Source organism: Myotis daubentonii, chromosome 15 (genome assembly GCF_963259705.1).
Source record: "Myotis daubentonii chromosome 15, mMyoDau2.1, whole genome shotgun sequence".
In the NCBI taxonomy this organism is placed as follows: domain Eukaryota; kingdom Metazoa; phylum Chordata; class Mammalia; order Chiroptera; family Vespertilionidae; genus Myotis; species Myotis daubentonii.
Genome location: NC_081854.1, coordinates 30,802,161 through 30,821,285, shown reverse-complemented (window position 1 = coordinate 30,821,285; position 19,125 = coordinate 30,802,161). Strand labels below are relative to the sequence as shown.

The window sequence follows — 19,125 nt, the reverse complement described above, 5'->3', positions numbered from 1 at the left end:
TATATTTTATTGATTTTTTTACAGAGAGGAAGGGAGAGGGATAGAGAGTTAGAAACATCGATGAGAGAGAAACATCAATCAGCCGCCTCCTGAACACCTCCTACTGGGGATATGCCTGCAAACAAGGTACATGCCCTTGACCGGAATCGAACCTGGGACCTTTCAGTCCGCAGGCCGACGCTCTATCCACTGAGCCAAACCGGTTAGGGCAATAACCTGCATTTTAAAATGCTGGCCTAGATAAGAGTTAGATTCTAAAGTTAGCTTCTAGTAAACAAATACTGAAGTAACCCGGTTGCAATTCTTTCCCTAGTTCGGACAACATGTGACAGAAGTCACTAGTGGAGATTCTTACAATGAAAACACACACACACACCCAATGTGCTTTATCTGGTAAGCCAAAGAACACAAACAAAAACCAGCAGTTCCTAGAACAGCGATACCGTGAGATAGAAGCACAAAAATACTGTATGATCAGGTGGAGTCCCTAGGAGCCACCAGCACGGAGCGCTGGAAACGCTAGTGCGCGAACTCAGAGCAGCCAGCCACGCGGGACAGGGACCCCGAGAGTGGCACCCGCGCTCTCTGGCCGGAAGGGGGCGCGCGGCTCCCCCCCGGCCCCGCACAGGGAAGCATGCGCACTGGGTGCCGTCAACTTGGGCGCTTGTCCTTCCCGCGCGCATGCGCAGAGCGCACCCCACGCCCCGCCTCCGGCTCTGCGCGCGGCCCTGCTTCCGCCACGCACGCTATGGCGGCGGCGGAGTCCACCCTTGGCCCCGCCTCCTGGGGCGGTGCGCCGGTCACTTGACGCGGCTGCGGGCTGAAGAGACACAAGGGAAGTCGCGGTCGACGCCGTCGGGACCTCCGCCACCTAAAGCTGCGGGACCCTCTTCCTCGCCGCCTGCTCCCAGCCTCGCGCGCCATGCCGTCGGAGAAGACCTTCAAGCAGCGCCGCACCTTCGGTGGGTACCCCGGCAGGGCCGGGGCTGGCGAGGCGGCCCGGCCCGGGAAAACTGAGGGTCCGAGGCGGCGGGCCGGGCCGGGGGCCCGGAGGTTGACGGAGGCTGGAGAGGGCTGAGGGGCCGAGGCGGCGGGCCGGGCTGGGGGCCCGGAGGTTGACGAAGGCCGGAGAGGGCTGAGAGGCCGAGGCGGCGGGCGGGCCGGGGGGCTGGGCTCTGACGGCGGGCCTGGTCCCGTAGGGCTGAGGGCCGAGGCGGCGGGGACCGGACGCCAGGCCGGTGGACGGCTCAGGGGCCGCGCGGGGCTAAGGTGTGGGTGGCCGGGGGTCGAGGAGCCGAGGGGCCGGGCCGGGAGGGCTGAGGCGCGGGGCCTGAGAGGCCGCGGGGTTGAGGACGGCGGCGGGTGCCGGACGGGCCGAAGGCTTCCGGGAAGGGCCCGCGAGGAGGGCTGAGAGGGCTGCGGGAAGGGGTTGCGGGGGTGCGGGGTGGGTGCGAGCCGGGCCGGGCCCTCACCCCGGGCCCCGCGAGGGCGCGCGTTTGCGGAGGTGCTGAATCACCTCTGGCCCCCGGTCAGCCTTCTGGTCTGGGGGTGCGGGGTGACTGTCCCTCCCAAAGCGAAAACCCGTGTGAGGGGTGTCGGGCTTGGGGGCAGCCCCCGGGCGCCGGGCTGCGACTGGCCCTTTGAAGTGGTGGCTCTGGGATGCAGGTGAGTGAGTCATCTGCAGGTGAGTGCCCTGCTGCCGCGCGGGCACCGGCACCGCCAGCGCTCTCACCGAGAGAAGGGGGAGCCCCGGGGAGCCCCTGAGCCTGCAGGTTCTGCGCCCCGCTCGGCCCGGGTGGGCCGGCCTGCGGGCGGGACCTGCTGGTGTGCGGGGGGCTGGGGAGCTGGGGGGGGGGGGTGGCGTTTCCTCCTGGCGCCAGGGCACCCTCACCTCTGTGCCGGCGGGAACCACGTCCGTTCTCTCCCACCTTAGACTGGAAACCCGGCTGAGGGTTTCTGGCGTTTGGTTGAAACGGAAAGTATCATCACAGTAATTACTGCTCCACAAAAACGATGGGGAGGAAGTGATGAGTGCTCTTAGGCACGACAATTCTGCAGCAGCAGCGCGGCCTCCGTGGATGCCCACTTGCGGGACGTGCTTGTGGCCGCTCGGGGCGGGCAGGTGGAGGAGGGAAGCACCCGGTCCTCCGCGCGCGCAGGGAGCGGGGCCTGCGGCCATCCTCGCGGTCTGCAGCGGGGACTCCTCTGGCCAGGTTTCGGGGGTCTAGAAAGAGGTGAGTGTTCATTTGAGCTTGGATATGGTTTTTTAGATCTCATTATTGATAAGTATTTGATTTCTTGTGCCCGAGAAGTTTCAGTAAATGAAATGCATGTCGGCCCGCTGGGCATATCTTTCCAAACAACTCCTTAGGTAGGTGGTTGGTCAAGAAGACTTAGACGTGCCCTTTTAATTAGAACGTTTCCCTTTAGAGGCCTTAGTGAACTCTTACAGTTAGCTTTTTTGCAACCCTGAGAGCGGCATTTAAAGCAGATTTGCAGTATCTGGCTTCCATCCTCACTGACTCTGGCATTTGAAAGTTAACTGGGGACATTTGTGTGGGAAAGATGCCCATTTTCTCATGACTGAAACTATACTTTCCTCTGCTTAAAGGATTTTTAAGTTATTCTGGAGAAATATGTTCTAATTAATTGGAAGGATTTCATCTGGAACCTGTGACTCTGGAAGTAAACAAGCAGGAACCCCCTTCCCTCACTCCATTCCCAGTAGTGTATCTTACATACAAGGTGGGCAAAAATAGGTTTACTGTGCCATTACGACATTATTTTGTATTAATAAAGCTATTGTAATAATCATAATCTGCATGCCGTTTTTCATACAACTGTAAACCTACTTTTGCCCACTCCATATATTGTATCTGCTTTCCCCTTACCTCACCTTTCCTCCCCACCCCCTTTTCTAAGATCTCTTTAATAGTCATTTTGCAGAAAAGTATCAAATATCTCTTGACTACTACCTTTCTTTGCTCCTGATTTTCATAACAGCACTGATAATTGAGTTTTCAGAGATTTGTAGCACAGTAAATGAGGGGAATTAATTCTTTGGCGAGAACCTCTACTGTAGAATCTAAGACCAGCCCCAATTAGCTTGAGCAGTTCTCTCTCTCTTTACAAGTGAGTTTAAGTTAGTTTAAAATTGAATATAGCTCTGTTGATGTCTTTTTCTATGATTGAGAGGGTAGGGCCCACCCCAAACAACCCCTTTTGTAGCTGAAGAAACTGGGTGGGGCCCAGAGAGGTGAAGGACATGGTCCACCTAGTGGCAGAGTCTGGACTTGTCTTTTTAAACTTGAGAGATGATTTTCTTCCATCTCTGGTAGGGAGCCATCATTTCTAATACATGATCAACACTCTGAGTCGAGATGCATAGTGAATCCTTGCAGATGTTTTGAAAAATATAATACATTTGAAAATTTGTATTTGACCAAACAATGTTGGATTCAGTCTTCTCAAATGTTGTAATAATTTCACTCCATTTTCTTCTGGAGTTGGCCAGTTTATTTAATATCAGAACTGTTTCCCAGACACTGTTCTGCTGAGATTCAATGGTAAACTTAGGTCTTAAGCTTCTCCATTAATAATCAAAGGGTTAGGCCCTGGCTGGTGTGTCTCAGTTGGGGGTTGTCTTGTGCACTGAAAGGTTGCCACTTGGATTCCAAGTCAGGGCGCATGCCTAGATTGTCGGGTGTGCAAGAGGCAGCCGATTGATGTTTTGCTTTGACATCCATGTTTCTCTCCCTCCCTCCCCCTTCTTCTCTCTAAAACTGAACAAAAACTCTTTTAAATAAATAAATATTAAAAAATAATGAAACTGTTTGCATGTCTGAGGGGAAGTTTGTATTGGTCTAAAATAGCTTCAACTACTCTAATAGGTAGACTGGAGAGAGACTTATGCCAAAACCTGGGTAGCACTCCATGATGGGTTGGATATTACGTTTATGATTTATAAACAGATTGGGAAAATACTTATCATGCACCAAGAGGTCGTTGGTTTGAATCCCAGTCAGGCCATATGCCCCGGTTCTGGGCTCCATTCCCAGTAGGGGGCGTACAGGAAGCCACCGATGGCTGTTTCTCACATCGATGTTTCTCTCTCCAAAATCAATGAGAGGTATCAACATATACCATATTTACTCAGTTACTTCAGGCACCTGGCCAAGACACATTCCTATGCTACTCTTTTCACCTTAAAGAAGTCACTTGTCTTTAATAAAAATAATCATTTTTTGTCTTCCTTTTATGGCCATATTTTGGGGATAAATCAAGATAATGAAAACTTGCCAAAACCAGTTTGGCTCAGTGGATAGAGCGTCGGCCTGCGGACTGAAAGGTCCCAGGTTCGATTCTGGTCAAGGGCATGTACCTGGGTTGCGGGCACATCCCCAGTAGGAGATGTGCAGGACGCAGCTAATCGATGTTTCTCTCTCATCGATGTTTCTAACTCTCTATCTCTCTCCCTTCCTCTCTGTAAAAAATCAATAAAATATATTTAAAAAAAAAAGATAATGAAAACTTTTGACACTATAGTTTCTTGACTTTGAAGCCTCTCATTTTAGAACCTGTTTTGATTTTCTTTCTTCATTTACCAAAATAAATGTTTCCTATATAAAAAAATCTTTCCCTTATGCCTAAATGTTTTTTGTTTGCTTGTTTACATATTTTTTTAAATTGATTTCAGAGAGGAAGGGAGGAGCAGAGATAGAAACATCAATGATGAGAATCATTGACTGGCTGCCTTCTGCATGCCCTCCGCTGGGGATCGAACCCACGACCTGGGCATGCCCTGGACCGGGAATCAAACCATGACCTTCTGGTTCATAGGTCAATGCTCAAGCACTCCAGCTGGGCTTTGCCTAAATGTTTTCACTTACTTTGTAGATTCATTAGGACAAGCTTTTTTTTTTTTTTCCGAGAAGAAGGGAGAGGGATAGAGACAGAAACAGCAATGAGATGAGAGAGATCGATCAGCTGCCTCCTGCACGTGCCCGCAACCAGGGTACATGCCCTTGACCGGAATCGAACCCGGGACCCTTGAGTCCGCAGGCCGACGCTCTATCCACTGAGCCAAACCGGTTCGGCGAGGACAAGCTTTTAAATAAGGAACACATTCCCATGTATATTAGTTATCATCCACTTGCTAGAGTGAATTAAATTCTGATTTCCCTTAGCCTCTGAAATAATTTACCCTGACATTATGGAGATTTTTGTTGTGAAGAGGGCTGATACTAAGTCTGGATGGTAGAGTACCTTTTCTTTGATGGGAGAGTCATAGGGACAGGTCTTAGAGCAATGAGGTTTCCAAGGATAATGTAAAGAAAAAACTCCTCCTATATGTCTCCTCTATTCTCAGTATCCTACCAAATACTTCACTTCTGACACCAGACAGGTGGGTTTCCCACACATCAAGCAGTTCAGCTGGGTGTCCTACAGGTTACCTCAATTCTAACACTATCTCCCTGGTGATAGCCTCAGATCCAGCAAGTTAAGGACTCAGTGCCGCAAGACTGCCCCTCCCTCACTAACACTTCAACCACTAATTGCAAGTGCAGGTTGTTACCTGTGCTTCGGACCAGCTGACCTCCTCTCTTTTCCCAGGTGGTCAGGGAGAGAGGCTGAATGTTTGAACTCTCTAATCCAGTGGTTCTCAACCTTGGCTGCACATTAGAATCACTTGGGAATCTTTTTAAAATCCTGATTTCTGGGCCTCATCCTCTGGAAATTCTGTTTCTTTGTTATGGGGTGGGGCCACAACATTAGTAACAAAGAAACAGAATTTCCGGAGGATGAGGCCCAGAAATCAGGATTTTTAAAAGATTCCCAGGTGATTCTAATGTGCAGCCAAGGTTGAGAACCACTGCTCTAATCTTTGTTGGTCCCCTCGCAACCAGCCCCCACCCTTAAAAGGCTTTCTCAAAATCACCTCATTAACATAAACTCAAGTGTGGTTGAAAGGGGCTTACTATGAATAAGGAAAGATCTTTATCACTCATATAGTAAAATCCAAGGGTTTTGGGAGCTCTGTGCCAGGACCAAATATGTATTTCTTGTTATAAGTCACAATGTCACAGGTGAAAACCAATATGTTAAATTCACTGTTAATAATAGCTAAAGTTACGTTTATCCTCATGTATTGAATAAGAATATGCACTGGGAAGAATCAATGAGTTTGCAGTCGTCTTTGTCTATAGCAAATATGTTTTTATTTTTAATATTTTTTATTGATTTCATAGAGGGAGAGGGATAGAGAAATAGAAACATCAGTGATGAGAATCATTGTCTGCCTCCTGCATGCCCCACACTGGGGATCAAGCCTGCAACTCTGACTGGGAATTGAACCGTGACCTGGTTCATAGGTCTATGCTCAACCACTGAGCCACATAGACTGGGGGCAAATATATTTTTATTTAGTAGTTTATCTTTAGAGCTGATTTAGAAATGTTGGATGGGAAAATAGAAATAGAACTTATATTCATATTTGAATATGGGAATTCAATAGTTTTTATGTAGAATACTAATTTTTAAAAAAAATCCAAACCAAAATGGCAGTGATGTTAAAATAAATTCATATTTATATAGGTCATAGCATGTTTTCTTCTGGAGCTACTAGTATGAGCATTTTCTCAGGAAGTTCATTACATTGATCATTTATTTGCCAATACAAACCATGAGAATGAATCCTACCATAGTAAATCAAGGTGATTTTATTAATTTTTGTTAGGTTTTAATTAATGCCATCTTGATCATATGTTCATGTATTGCTGTATATATGACATGTCCCTCCAGTTATATTGTCACCTTATTGAGAACTGGACTTGGCTTGTTTTTTCCCCCATATATTCCCCAGACAGCCTAATACAATAGTTGAAAATATAAATAAGTGATTATATTAAGGGGGAGAATACAGATATATTCTCAAAAAAGTGTTCAACAGTAGACTTTGTGTTTATTTCGGGCACTGTAAAAAACTATTTTTTTTAAAAAATATATTTTATTGATTTTTTACAGAGAGGAAGGGAGAGAGATAGAGAGTTAGAAACATCGATGAGAGAGAAACATCGATCAGCTGCCTCCTGCACATCTCCTACTGGGGATATGCCCGCAACCCAGGTACATGCCCTTGACCGGAATCGAACCTGGGACCTTTCAGTCCGCAGGCCGACGCTCTAGCCACTGAGCCAAACCGGTTTTGGCTGTAAAAAACTATTTAAACTCAAATAGGGCATTCTTTTTTCTCTCTGGTCTTAAACTCCTGATAAAACCATGTAATTAATTGCATGTTGGTTTCCATATAATTGCCCTTGGCCTCACATACCAACCTTTGCCAGATAGGAAGTGTTAGTGCTTGGTTTCTTTCAATTCTAGAAGATTCGTCTACTGTTTTGCTCTGCCACAGATAAAGATAGCTGAATTCAGATATAGAACTCAACCAGCAAAAATGCAGGAAACAAGCTGCATTAGGGCCCTTAATAATCCCTATATCTCTTTTCATTGCAGAACAAAGAGTAGAAGATGTCCGGCTTATCCGAGAGCAACATCCGACCAAAATCCCGGTAGGTAGTTTTAGATACCTATGTATGTTTCAGTGGTTAATAATGTATGCAGCCCTGGCCAGTGTTGCTAAGTGGTTAAGAGTGTCAGCCTGCACCCTGAAGGGTCATTGGTTCGATTCCCAGTTAAGGGCATGTACCTGGGTTGCAAGTTCAATCCCCGGTCCTGGTCGGGCGTGTGCAGAAGGCAACCAATCCATGTCTGTCTATCTCCCTCTCTGTTTTCTCCTCCCCCTCTGCCTCCCTCTTCTCTTCAATGGGAAAAAAATATATGTCCTCGGGTGAGGATTAAAAAAGGAAAAAAAAGAAACTCCACTGCTAAATTCTATAGAAGCTTTCACGTTTGGCTTTCTGACTGGTCATCTGATACCAAAGTAGGGAAAAGAAGATGAAAGATCCATGGGGGGGGGGGGGGGCTGTAAAATGTACAGAAAAGATAATTAAGATGGGTCTGCTCAGCAGTTTCACACTTGTAGGATTCTATAGTAAAAGACATATTCTGGTTGGACTGGCTAGAGCTTTCACAATAATACGTCCTTGTACTTGGGGTTAACATATGGCTTAGAGGTGAGCTTTCTGGGGAATTAACCTTAATTTTAAGTGTTTTTGTTGTTGTTTTGGTTTGGTTTTTTACTTTTGAGTCCCTGCTATATTTATCTACTAACAGGTGATACCCCTTGGAAACAAATAGCTAGCCCAAATGTCTGCCAGAATTAGTTCTACAGAATCCTTTGAAATGTGAATATCTGTGTACATTAAAAGTCATCTTTTCTGTTAGTAGTTTCAGGTTTTTTGCAGAAATCACATATTTGTACTCCCATGTATGTGTTTGTGACTCACTGCACAAGTTTGAGAAGCAGACTCACAGCCACTCACATGTTGAGAATCTAATGGGAGGATGGACGGACAAGGCACAGGCAGTTCCCTGGTCCTCCACTCTTCATTCCCCAGTGGTGACTTTTTTTTTTCGGTGCTCCTGTCCATAGCCCTTACCATTAATGAAAATTTGAGAAGGTACTTTCAGATTTAGTAAAATGCCTTACTATGAGTTAGGCATCTGGTCTCCCCAATTGGAAGAATCAAAGGAAAAATTTAAAGAAATAAGAACTGAAAAGTAAACCAATCATTTTAAGTAATTGAATTTTCATGGATATCACCACCAAATAGTGAATAGAAGCAGCTAGAACAGCTTCTCCCCAAGCAGACCAGACTCAGCAGCTGAAAGCAGAAGGTACCCAAAGTCATCTTATCTAGCATTTTCCAGACTGCTGTGTGTTCCTTTAACAAAGGATTCTAAGATCTTGAATTTTTTCTTCTCATTCCTTACTTCTGCTTCTTTCTGGGCCAAGAACCTATGATTTCTGTATTGGCTCTGATTTCTGCTACCACTTAAATCTAGGCAGGTATAGTCTATCCACAGATTCTTCCTTGTGGATATCATGTTTTGAACACACAGCCATAGATAAACTCATCATTTTAACAAGGAAGGTGATGACAGCTTCACTAAAGGAAGTATGGCAAGGAGCTAGTGGATTTATTTCAGTTCATAATGTGAAACCATTTTTGTTTCCTGCCTATTTCAAGATTCTTGATTTTAATACTTATTAAAGAAATAGCAAGAATATTTTATCAAAATGAAAGAAATCTTCAAGTAAGAAATTGAAGATTTGACCTCTACTTATCAGATATTTACTTAGGATTATTTTCATGTCAAATAGAGAAACATGTCTCTAATATAAACAAAACTGAGTCTAGCCCAGCTGGTGTGGCTCTGTGGTTGAGCATTGACCTGTGAACCAGGAGGTCACAGTTTGATTCCTGGTCAGGAAACATGCCCGGATTGCAGGCTTGATCCCCCAGGGTGGTGTGTGCAGGAGGGAGCCAATCAGTGATTCTTTCATCATTGATGTTTCTCTCTCTCCCTCCCTCTCCCTTCCTCTCTGAAATCAATAAAAATACATTAAAAAACAAAAACAAAAAACCTTAACACTTTTATTAAGGTTTGTTGGAAATGGTTGTATTAGAATTGGTATAGACAGATTCATATCTTTACACTTAAGCTGCTACCAGCCTCTGTTCTGAAACTTAGGGTCTTTTTCTGACTAGGCAGTATATGTTTATGGTTCCAAATAACAAAATACTCAGCAGTTTCTTCCTCCACCCTGCTCACCCCTTTGGAGTAAGCTACTTTGTCTCTCTTTTTTTTTTTTAATATATTTTTTAAATGTATATTTTATTGATTTTTTACAGAGAAGAAGGGGAGAGGGATAGAGAATTAGAAACATCGATGAGAGAGATCAATCAGTTGCCTCCTGCACGCCTCCCAGTGGGGCTGTGCCCGCAACCAAGATACATGCCCTTGACCGGAATCGAACCTGGGACCCTTCAGTCTGCAGTCCGACGCTCTATCCACTGAGCCAAACCGGTTCGGCTACTTTGTCTCTTGTGTACCATTTTATAAGAGATACAAAGCTATGAGGAAACTAACAAATGTGCCAGTTACAAACATAGGAAGTATTTTACTCTCTTAGGGACTATTTTAAAATCACATTTCTGGCTTCATTACTAGGTGATAATAGAACGATACAAGGGTGAGAAGCAGCTTCCTGTCCTGGATAAAACCAAGTTTCTTGTACCTGATCATGTCAACATGAGTGAACTCATCAAGATAATTAGGTAATCACCTTTTTGTTTTTTTTATTTCTTTAGGTAACTCATTTGTATTTTATTTTTTTATCTTAGGAGGGGAGGTGGGGGAAAGGAAGGAGAGAAACAGAAACATTGATGTGAGAGAAACATTGATTGGTTGCCTCCCGCATGTGCCCCATTGGGACCGAACCCAAAATCTGGGTATGTGCCCTGATCAGGAATCAAACCCACCACCTTTTTTGTTGTTGTTAATCCTCACCTGAGGATATTTTCCCATTGATTTTTAGGAAGAGTGAAGAGAGAGGGAAAGACAGAGAGAAGCATCGATGTGAGAGAAACACATTGATTGGTTGCCTCCTGCACGAGCCTTGACCATGGCCTGGGCCAAGGAGGATCCTGCAGCCAAGGTACGTGCCCTTGACCGGAATCAAACCCAGGACTCTTTGGTTGGCAGGCTGACGCTCTATCCACTGAGTCAAACCAGCTAAGGTGAACCCACCACCTGTTGGTGTTGGGGACGTCCTGATACTCCAACCAAGCCACACCAGCTGGGGCTTCTTTTTTTTTTTTTTAAATGTTTTTATTGATTTCAAAGAGGAAGGGAGAGGGAAAGAGAGAAACATCATTGATGAGAGAGGATCATTAATGGGCTGCCTCCTGCACGCCCCCTACTGGGGACCGAGCCCACAACCCGGGCATGTCCTGATGGGAATAGAACTCTGACCTCCTAGTTCATGAGTTGATGCTCAACCACTGAGCCACACCAGCTGGGCTAAGTTCTTATTCTTTATCACACTTACAGATAAATCTTTAGTTCTGATTAAAATTATTCAAGTTTAATAAAACCATAAGATGTTTCATTTCTTAGTTTTTTATATTTTTTATCTGATCCTTTCATAACATCTAGTGTAGATGTCCTTTAATCAGAAAAGTTACAAGTTTTGTGTAGCAAAATTAATAAAAGAATTCAGATTTGGTATAGTGGTAATAAATTGTACCAGCTTAGGTCTTAGTTTGTAAATATTTTGAACTATTTTTCTCACATTTTAGACTCTAATGGCACTCTTCAGACAGCATAATAGTTTAAAACTCAAGAAGATAATAGGAATAACTTAAGGATTATCACTAATATTGATCATGAATATAATCATAGAAAATGTCTTATGCTTTATGAGAAGAAATATTAGTCATCATTGGTAAGGTATACACTTAATTTTGCCAGAAGCAGCATTTACAAAATCTTTATACTTTTAAAATCGATTAGTGGGTGATATTTTTACGTATGTTCCCTACTTATTATGTATCAATATTTTTTCACATTTTCTTTCAATAGAAGGCGCTTACAGCTCAACGCTAATCAAGCCTTCTTCCTGTTGGTGAATGGGCACAGCATGGTGAGTGTGTCCACACCGATATCGGAAGTGTATGAAAGTGAGAAGGATGAAGATGGATTCCTGTATATGGTATACGCCTCTCAGGAGACATTTGGAATGAAATTGTCACTGTAAGACTAGAAAAATGCATCTGTTCTAGAATTTTTTAAACCCTTACCAACGGGGAAAAAAGGAGTGTTACCAACTGAGATTGGATCTGTTCACCTAAATCACAGATCATCAAAATAGTAGTGTCTGGCCTAGGAGTTTTAGAAAGTTGTTTTTGTACTTTAAGCAGAAAAACTGAGCTCCAAGTGAGCACATTCAGCTTTGGAAAACTATATTATTTAACCTAGGCTGTCTTGTTTCAAAGTTTAAAAATAAAATACTTTGCATTCTAACTTACCAATAAGATAGATCTTCAAGTTATTTTAATGTTCTTTCCCCAAAAGGAACTTGCATTTTGAGCATTCAGAGACAGTAAGTCAGAACCTGCCAACTCCAACTAGAGAAATCTCAAGCATAGCCCCCCAAACACATTTGCCATAATACAGGCTAAATGGAGGTGTATAAGAAAATGGTGAACTGCTGTTAAAGGTTCCTGATTCCTATCAAGTATATCCAAGGCAACGCTCTTGCAGTGTTAGGAAGTTCTTGTTTGTTCTCCAGACAGTAACATACATGATGACACCACTGCTCAGGGGGAACCTTGAATAATTTATTTTGGTCAAGTTTCTCAAAAGGCCCAGAGGAAAAAAGTGACATTTCTTCTGTTTTGGATATTCTCTGATCACAGAGCTCAAAATAGTGCCTGCTTTGGTAAATAAACAAGCACTTGTATCAGTTTCATTCTTTAGGACAGTGGTAGAAACTACAGAATCCTGCAGATGATCCATGTTTTATGTTAAGTGTGTGACTAAAATATGTTGTTAAAAAGTTACCACATTTTTTAAAGAGTATTTCAGTCATCACTGTTAGGTCAAACCACCATTTGAAATTCCCCCACTCTAAGCGCATGTCAGTTGTGAAGAAAGCTGTAAGAGGAGATATATTCTCTTCACAGATATTAATGTCAAAAAGTTAAACATTTCCCAAGTCCAATCAGAATAACCAATACTTCCTACTACCTGCATGATTATTTACTATTTTCATGGAAATATCACAAAAAGATCACAGACCACTTTATATGTAGCAGGTCATGATTTGCCTTTGTGTATTTAGATGTGTATGGAATACTTGTATCAGTTAGTGGGAATTATTTACTATAATGTTGGGATTAGGCAATATTACTGCGTATGGGCTCTCACCCCCCCCAACCTCCTATCACCTACCCCTACTGCTGCATGCGTCTGTCTACATGGCTAACTTTTAATATGTATATTTTTACATTATGTACATTCTTAATCGGCCTGTCTTGTTTAGATTGTATGTCACTATATCTGACATTCTTGTAACTACTGTGTGATCGGTAAGATTCCTATAAGAAATTCTGCTTTTTAAAAAACAATACCATGCTGAGAGGGGTGACATATCCCACGTTAGTGGGTAGTCACTCTGTATTTATAGGATCTTTAAAACAAGTACATTTTTAAATGAACTAAGGTGAATAAAAGGCACAACTAAAAACTGTCATTAAAGCTCAATTTAATGGATCAGTGTTTGAGACCTGCAGTCCTGCATACTGTCTGTACTAGCCAAAGCCAAACAATACCCTTCCTAACAAGCAGCATCCAGGCTGGTTTTGCTGTGCTGGGGGAGCAGGTGGGGAGAGTGACACCTCTGAAGGCCTCCTGTCAGGGGCATCATCTTCACTGTGGTCAAGGCTCTGCCGCCTGGTCTTGTCCTTACAAAACTGTACTGAGAACTTACATGCCACAGAGGAGGATGGATGGGTGTGGGATGTAGGTTTTCTGTGGGAATACACACTTGAAGACATATTGCTCTGAATGAACAAAGTAAAATAAACACAAAGGTATAGAGTGTGTACTAGTATGTGCAGTTAGGAAGGCAGGACTCATGGTACCTTAGTTTACTAGGGAGCCGCATCAGGTAAAGATATAATGCAAACAACCAGGCAGGTAGTGGCCAGTGTTACTGATTTGGAAAACTCTGGACCTGGACCCAGTTCAAGTTCAAGTAGGCCCTGCAGTGTTTGTAGAAGAAAATACTCTGCTTCCCTGAGTTTCTTGTTCAGCAGATGTGTACATGTCCCGCATCTCCAGAGGGAGAGCAAGTGCTCCATTTTGGGCTGCCAGCTGTGTCTCATGTTACTTACCTAACAGTAGCCTGAAAAAACCAAGAGGCCTTACGGACCTTTATGGGGAAAAAGCTCCCTCTAGTGCTTGGCACTGCTCATGACAAAAATGTAGGCATACTCACACTGCCAACCTCCCAAATCCAAAGGACAGAGCTTAAGATGGTCGGGCACATTCACCATGCATTTGGGAATGTTTACAGAAGCTTAGATCTGTTAACACCTACCTTGATAGTGATGAAACCATCTTTATACCCCAATCAAGAATTCACATTTCTATCCATACCAAGGGTATTTGTTAAAAACCTGGGAACCTTGACAGAAAACACGTTTAAGACTAAGTATTTCTTTTGTAAAGCTGGGAAGGCAGAAAGGATTGACTCCCTAGTTTGGAGATCAAGAATTGTGAATTATTTGAAAAGATGTGTGCTTTATATTTGAGGCAAAGACCTAATAAAATGAAAGTTTTTATTTTCATTTTTTTATTTTCAGTACATTAAATTTACTCATAAAAACATTCTAAAAATGTACAATTTTTCCTTTTTAACAAAGTATAATAAAACATAAAAACCCCAAAAACAATACTTGACATTTACAATTCAAAATCAAATTAGCAGAATATTAAATATTTACAAAACTATATTTTTAAAAAATATTTATAAAGTTACATGCAATTTTGTAGAACTGACATAAAAGAATGGCTCAAAAATGGGAGACTTTTCCTTCATTCCTAAAAAGAAAATATGTTCAATAGAAGCTGTGAAGATTCTTAAGTATACGAGGTCTTCAGTTTCAGTACCAAAGCCTTTGTCCTTGTGCATGTAAAAACTTACCCATGTGAGGGGCTTGTTACAATACCCGACCGGCACTCCCCTCCCTCCATTAACAGTGTAGTAACATTGACCTTTGGCCTCAACCAGCACAGTATTTCGTTTTGTGAATGTTGATTAAAGATACTTTCTTTCATAACCTTGGGACTTGTCAATAATTGAGCCACTTCAGAACCCATGGCTTTAAATGTCACCTGACTCATTCTTTGGGAGTCATCTGTCCTTTGGAAAGGATGGCCAATGGGATCAGGTTCCACAGGCGCTATCCTCTGAGATGGGTGGTCAAGCTGAGCAGGGACATGGTTTCCCTTATAACCTTTAAGAGTCTTCAACAGGTAACGCCATCAGTAAAACTAGCAAGGCATCAAAGAAACCACCATGAAAGTAGGAAGAGTGACAAAATGATAGGGAGTGAAGAGGGGAGGGTGCAACCCAATTCCTGCTTGGCAAGTGCTCACTAGAGACACTGGAGTGAGTGAATGAGTGCAAGCCTCAGTCAGCCTGTGCTCAAACAGGGAACACATTACAGCCGTGTGACGTCAGGCGAAGTTACTACCACTGCTACTGCGCCTCCATACATGATGTGTAGTGTAAACTAACTATGTTGACTTCTTGTGATAAAGGACTTATAGAATTCTAAATATAGTGAATTAAAATACTCAACCTACGAACTACTATATTAACAAGCTGACTCCTGTAATCTTTTGGAGAGTATATAGATGATGCTGGTTTTTTTTTAAATACCCAATCACATAACGGCTTTCAAAAAATAAATGTTTTATTAGAAGTGCTAGCTCCCATTTCCTCAGTGCTCTTTAACAATTAGGAGTTTTACTGTTTAAACATTTTCCTATTTTCAGTATGACCATGAAATAAAAATTAGAAAATAAGGTAGAAAATTGAGTTTTGCATTAAAAAAAAAAGATGAAGTAGTTGTTTCATCCCAACATTGTATTCTACTTTGATCTGTACATTCTACTTTCCCCATTCTTGTAGATAAAAATGGGGTTAGAAACTTTAATATATGACAGACTACATAAAGCAAAGTGGCTGGTGCCACACCTACCTGTTTGCCACAGCACTTGGAAACAGCCACGATTTCAGGAAAACGACTAAGTAGTTGAAAGGATCAGTCTGATCTGTGTTTCTAACGTGAGGACATCTTCTGAGGAAATGCAAAATGCTCTTTTAGGCCTACTGACTTTGGTTGCTTTCGGAGAGAAATTCATAATGCTGCTAGCAAATATTCCCAAGTCCAAGTATGCGATTCACTTGGAAGAGATCTGATGGATCAGCAGCTTTGTGTCCTGTGTTATCTCATATTTACATTTTACAATTCTCAACTTGGAATGACCTCATTGGAAATGTCACACCACACACATACTTTCAAAGAAACTGGGAATTTTTCTAAGACCTTTGATGACTGGAACACAGCCACACAATGTCTGAACTTATTTACCTCAATTTGAAGGTCATACTTCAAAGTTTGTTTTAATTTTTTGTTGTATTTAATGCTAATCTCTAATATTTATCAAAATAGTTATAAGGGTGACAAAAGACACTTTCATTTCCAATACTGACCATTAAAACAAAAAAACCTAAATATGACTTTTTTCTTTTGTTATGAGACAGTTTTCCACAATTTCACTGTGTTGAAATAGGATTTATTTAAAATATTTCTTTGTTTAAAAAACCAAAAAATTTAAAAGTTTGGCTTTCAGCACATATCCAGGCCACTGTAACGGCCGTCAGAAATATTAAAATCGTAAACATCAATGAACACTCTAAGTCTTCCTTTAACATAACATGACAAGTTCCAGTCTAATGTTCTTTAAGGCAAAGTTGTGTCAGTTCTCATTATTTTGACATTTTTGTAGTGTTTATAATTTAAGAGATCAATGTAACATTCCCCCCAAAAACTGTTGTAAGCATCAGCTTTGCTTAAAAACTGTAGTAATACTGTGTACCAGGAAGAGATATAAGAATACAGAGGTCAATTCTGCATTGCATAGAAATAAAACTCTACTAAAATAAAACTCTAAAAAAACTCTACTAAAAGCCTTCCATAAAAAAAATGTAACAACTTTCTGCTTTAGTTTCCAGAAAGCCAGGAAACTGATCTCAAAATTTGAAACCTCACATCACAATGCCTCAAATTCTAGGGTATTCTTTTTATTTACATCAACTTTGAGGCTGATTGTCCCATTTTAAGAATGTTCTGAATATTATGTTTGCTCTTTTTAAATAAATATTCAACTGCAAAAATCCCTGGGTAAGGCCTTCCCGATTAATATTCTAATACTGAAGGCGTTAGCATTTAAAATAACATTATTTGAGCAGAAAATTCCCTTTAGACTTGAAGATTTAAGTTCCTAAATTTCAGCTCAGAAAGCTCTCATTGCAATGGGGTGAAATTGAGAACTGTGTGGTGAGGACTTTATTTCCCACCTCAATAAAACTGGACTTCTGCAGATCCTGTAGCTCTGTCCTGTTGGTGTGGTCTCTTTTAGAGTCTTATTTTTTATTGTAGCCTTCCAGGTTTTCAACAGAACTAATACAAAGTAAGTCAATAGGAGAAAATTTCAAATCTTTTGCTCATAAATTACAGAGTCCTGTAATTATTGTTGAAATGTGTGTCTCAAGTGTGAATCTGTTAACAGTAAGTCTTGGGGGTCCTTGGGAAGGCTATGTGAGGTTTTAAAAAACTTGAAAACTTTGCTAAGGATAGATGGTGTCTGTTAGAGCCAGCTCACAAAGGCCGTGCTGTTACCGTGTGTCTGCAAGAGTTCCTTTGTGGTGGAAGATGACAGGCCTCAAAGATATGGAAGGACTGATAAAGAAGATATTCTCAAAGCTTTGACAACTAGGGATTTTCTGGGACTTGGACCCTTAGAAATTAAGTTGTTGCAAGTAACTATTTCTACTTAATAATGTAGTTTAAATTTATTTGCAGAAAAAATTAAAAACCTGAAACTGCTACAAAGTGTTTTAAGGAGGGAAGTAAATACTAAGATCTCTGTTGTGTACAAAGTGACTAGCCTGCTGGTGCCAACTCTAAAGACAGATTCTCTGAATATCTTGCACTGACTGCTCTCAGGGAGTTTGTCTCCAGAACTGCAGAGATTGACATCAGTTTACATTCTTCTGTAGTGCAATCCCTAAAAAGCCCAGAAATTAGTGCCTAACCACTTTAGGAACAAAACAAAGCAAAACAAAGGTGACATTTTCCCTCACCCAGGGGTGTCAAGAGTCCGACTGGTGGAACTCCACTTGGAGAACTCCAACCTTCAGTTCTCGATTCCGATCTCGCGTAGCTGCCCTGGAATTACGTGTGAGCCTAGAAGGACCAATTACGGCAATGCTCTTCCAGAGACGGGAGGCCTCTGCATTGCCATCAAGGGTGGAGGTGGCCAATTTCACCTGCTGTGGAGATACCCACTAGGCAAGTCCTGACATCAAGCTCCAATCTAGAATTTTGGCAATAAAACTGAGTTTGATGCACTCCTATGCTAGGTTTTCTATCCAGTCTAATAAAGTAAAGCACCTTTGGATTAAAAATATTAAGCTCAACAGCAACTAGACTTCTCAGTTTTGTATTTAATTTTCCTTATGTCTCCATGGCTTAATAGTGTTCTGTTGCCAGAGAAAAATATCAATCTGTGGAGTCCAGACTTTCTGCTGGAGGGGCATATTTCAACCTAAAAGTACCTAGAGAGAGGGAAAAAAAGAGATCAAATTTGAATCACTGTAGAATTACTACAAACAGCTGATCTGTCCAAAGTTATTTCCAGAGTCACTGGTCAAAATTCAGGTGCTGGAAATCTAGACCAACTGTTCTAACCACTGCCAACCCCCCTCTTCCACCCCACAATTGATGCAAATTTACTAGTTTTCTAAAAATCAGACAAGGGGTGAAATGACTGAAGAGTTACCAATCCATTCCTTTATTCTTTTTAGGAGTGCTTTTTCTGGGACTCCAACAGCACCTAGCTGGTTGGCCATCCAGCATGCATCCACTCGGGACATGCGTCCTATGGGGACAGGGCTCCGTGCTCTGGGCTAGCTGCATCAGGACATGCAGCACAATCTCTATCAACAGGGGTTGCCATAGCCCAGTTGCCCCACCTGCCACCAGACCTACTGAGTCTGAGCTGTTTGTCTTATAGTTCTCTAGGTCAGCACTCACCCACCGGTCCAAAAGGTTGGTGACCGCTGGTTTAAGGAAACCTTTGGAGCAGCAGTCGCCAACCGGTGGTCTGCGGACCACTGGGGGTCCGTGAGGTCCGAAAGGTTGGCAACTGCTACTCTAGGTGACTAAGATGCACAGGCAGGTCTGGAAAGCACAGGTTTAGAGCAACGCTAACACCTTCAGAGATCAAGTGACTTTTTAAGACTGCACAGTGAATAGTCACAGAGCTGAGACCAATTTTCCCAATGCCCAGTTTAAGCATCTT

General features: G+C 42.5%; 2 protein-coding genes across 10 annotated transcripts in view; one reads left to right on the top strand and one right to left on the bottom strand.

The window, feature by feature from the left end:
* Positions 1-204: 204 nt before the first annotated feature.
* MAP1LC3B (microtubule associated protein 1 light chain 3 beta) lies at positions 205-13,907 on the top strand. Of its 2 annotated transcripts, XM_059667133.1 has the most exons (4): positions 791-962; positions 7,513-7,568; positions 10,135-10,241; positions 11,548-13,907. In XM_059667133.1, exons 1-4 carry the CDS (start codon positions 923-925, stop codon positions 11,720-11,722), a joined length of 378 nt encoding a protein of 125 aa, XP_059523116.1. In that variant the 5' UTR covers positions 791-922; the 3' UTR covers positions 11,723-13,907. The 2 variants fall into 2 exon arrangements, with proteins under 2 accessions (XP_059523115.1, XP_059523116.1); XM_059667132.1 differs by lacking the exon at positions 10,135-10,241 and having other exon boundaries at positions 205-962; positions 11,548-11,666.
* Positions 13,908-14,295: 388 nt separating this feature from the next.
* The window catches only part of ZCCHC14 (zinc finger CCHC-type containing 14), a 74,529-nt gene continuing 69,699 nt past the window's right edge, over positions 14,296-19,125 (bottom strand). For 2 of the 8 annotated variants that reach the window (XM_059667127.1, XM_059667131.1), the window contains one exon: positions 14,296-18,379. In XM_059667127.1, coding sequence (XP_059523110.1) covers positions 18,324-18,379 — 56 coding nt within the window. In that variant the 3' untranslated portion in view covers positions 14,296-18,323. The remainder of the gene's footprint in view (positions 18,380-19,125) is intronic. The other 6 variants (XR_009448854.1, XR_009448853.1, XR_009448852.1 and 3 more) reach the window with 6 other exon arrangements.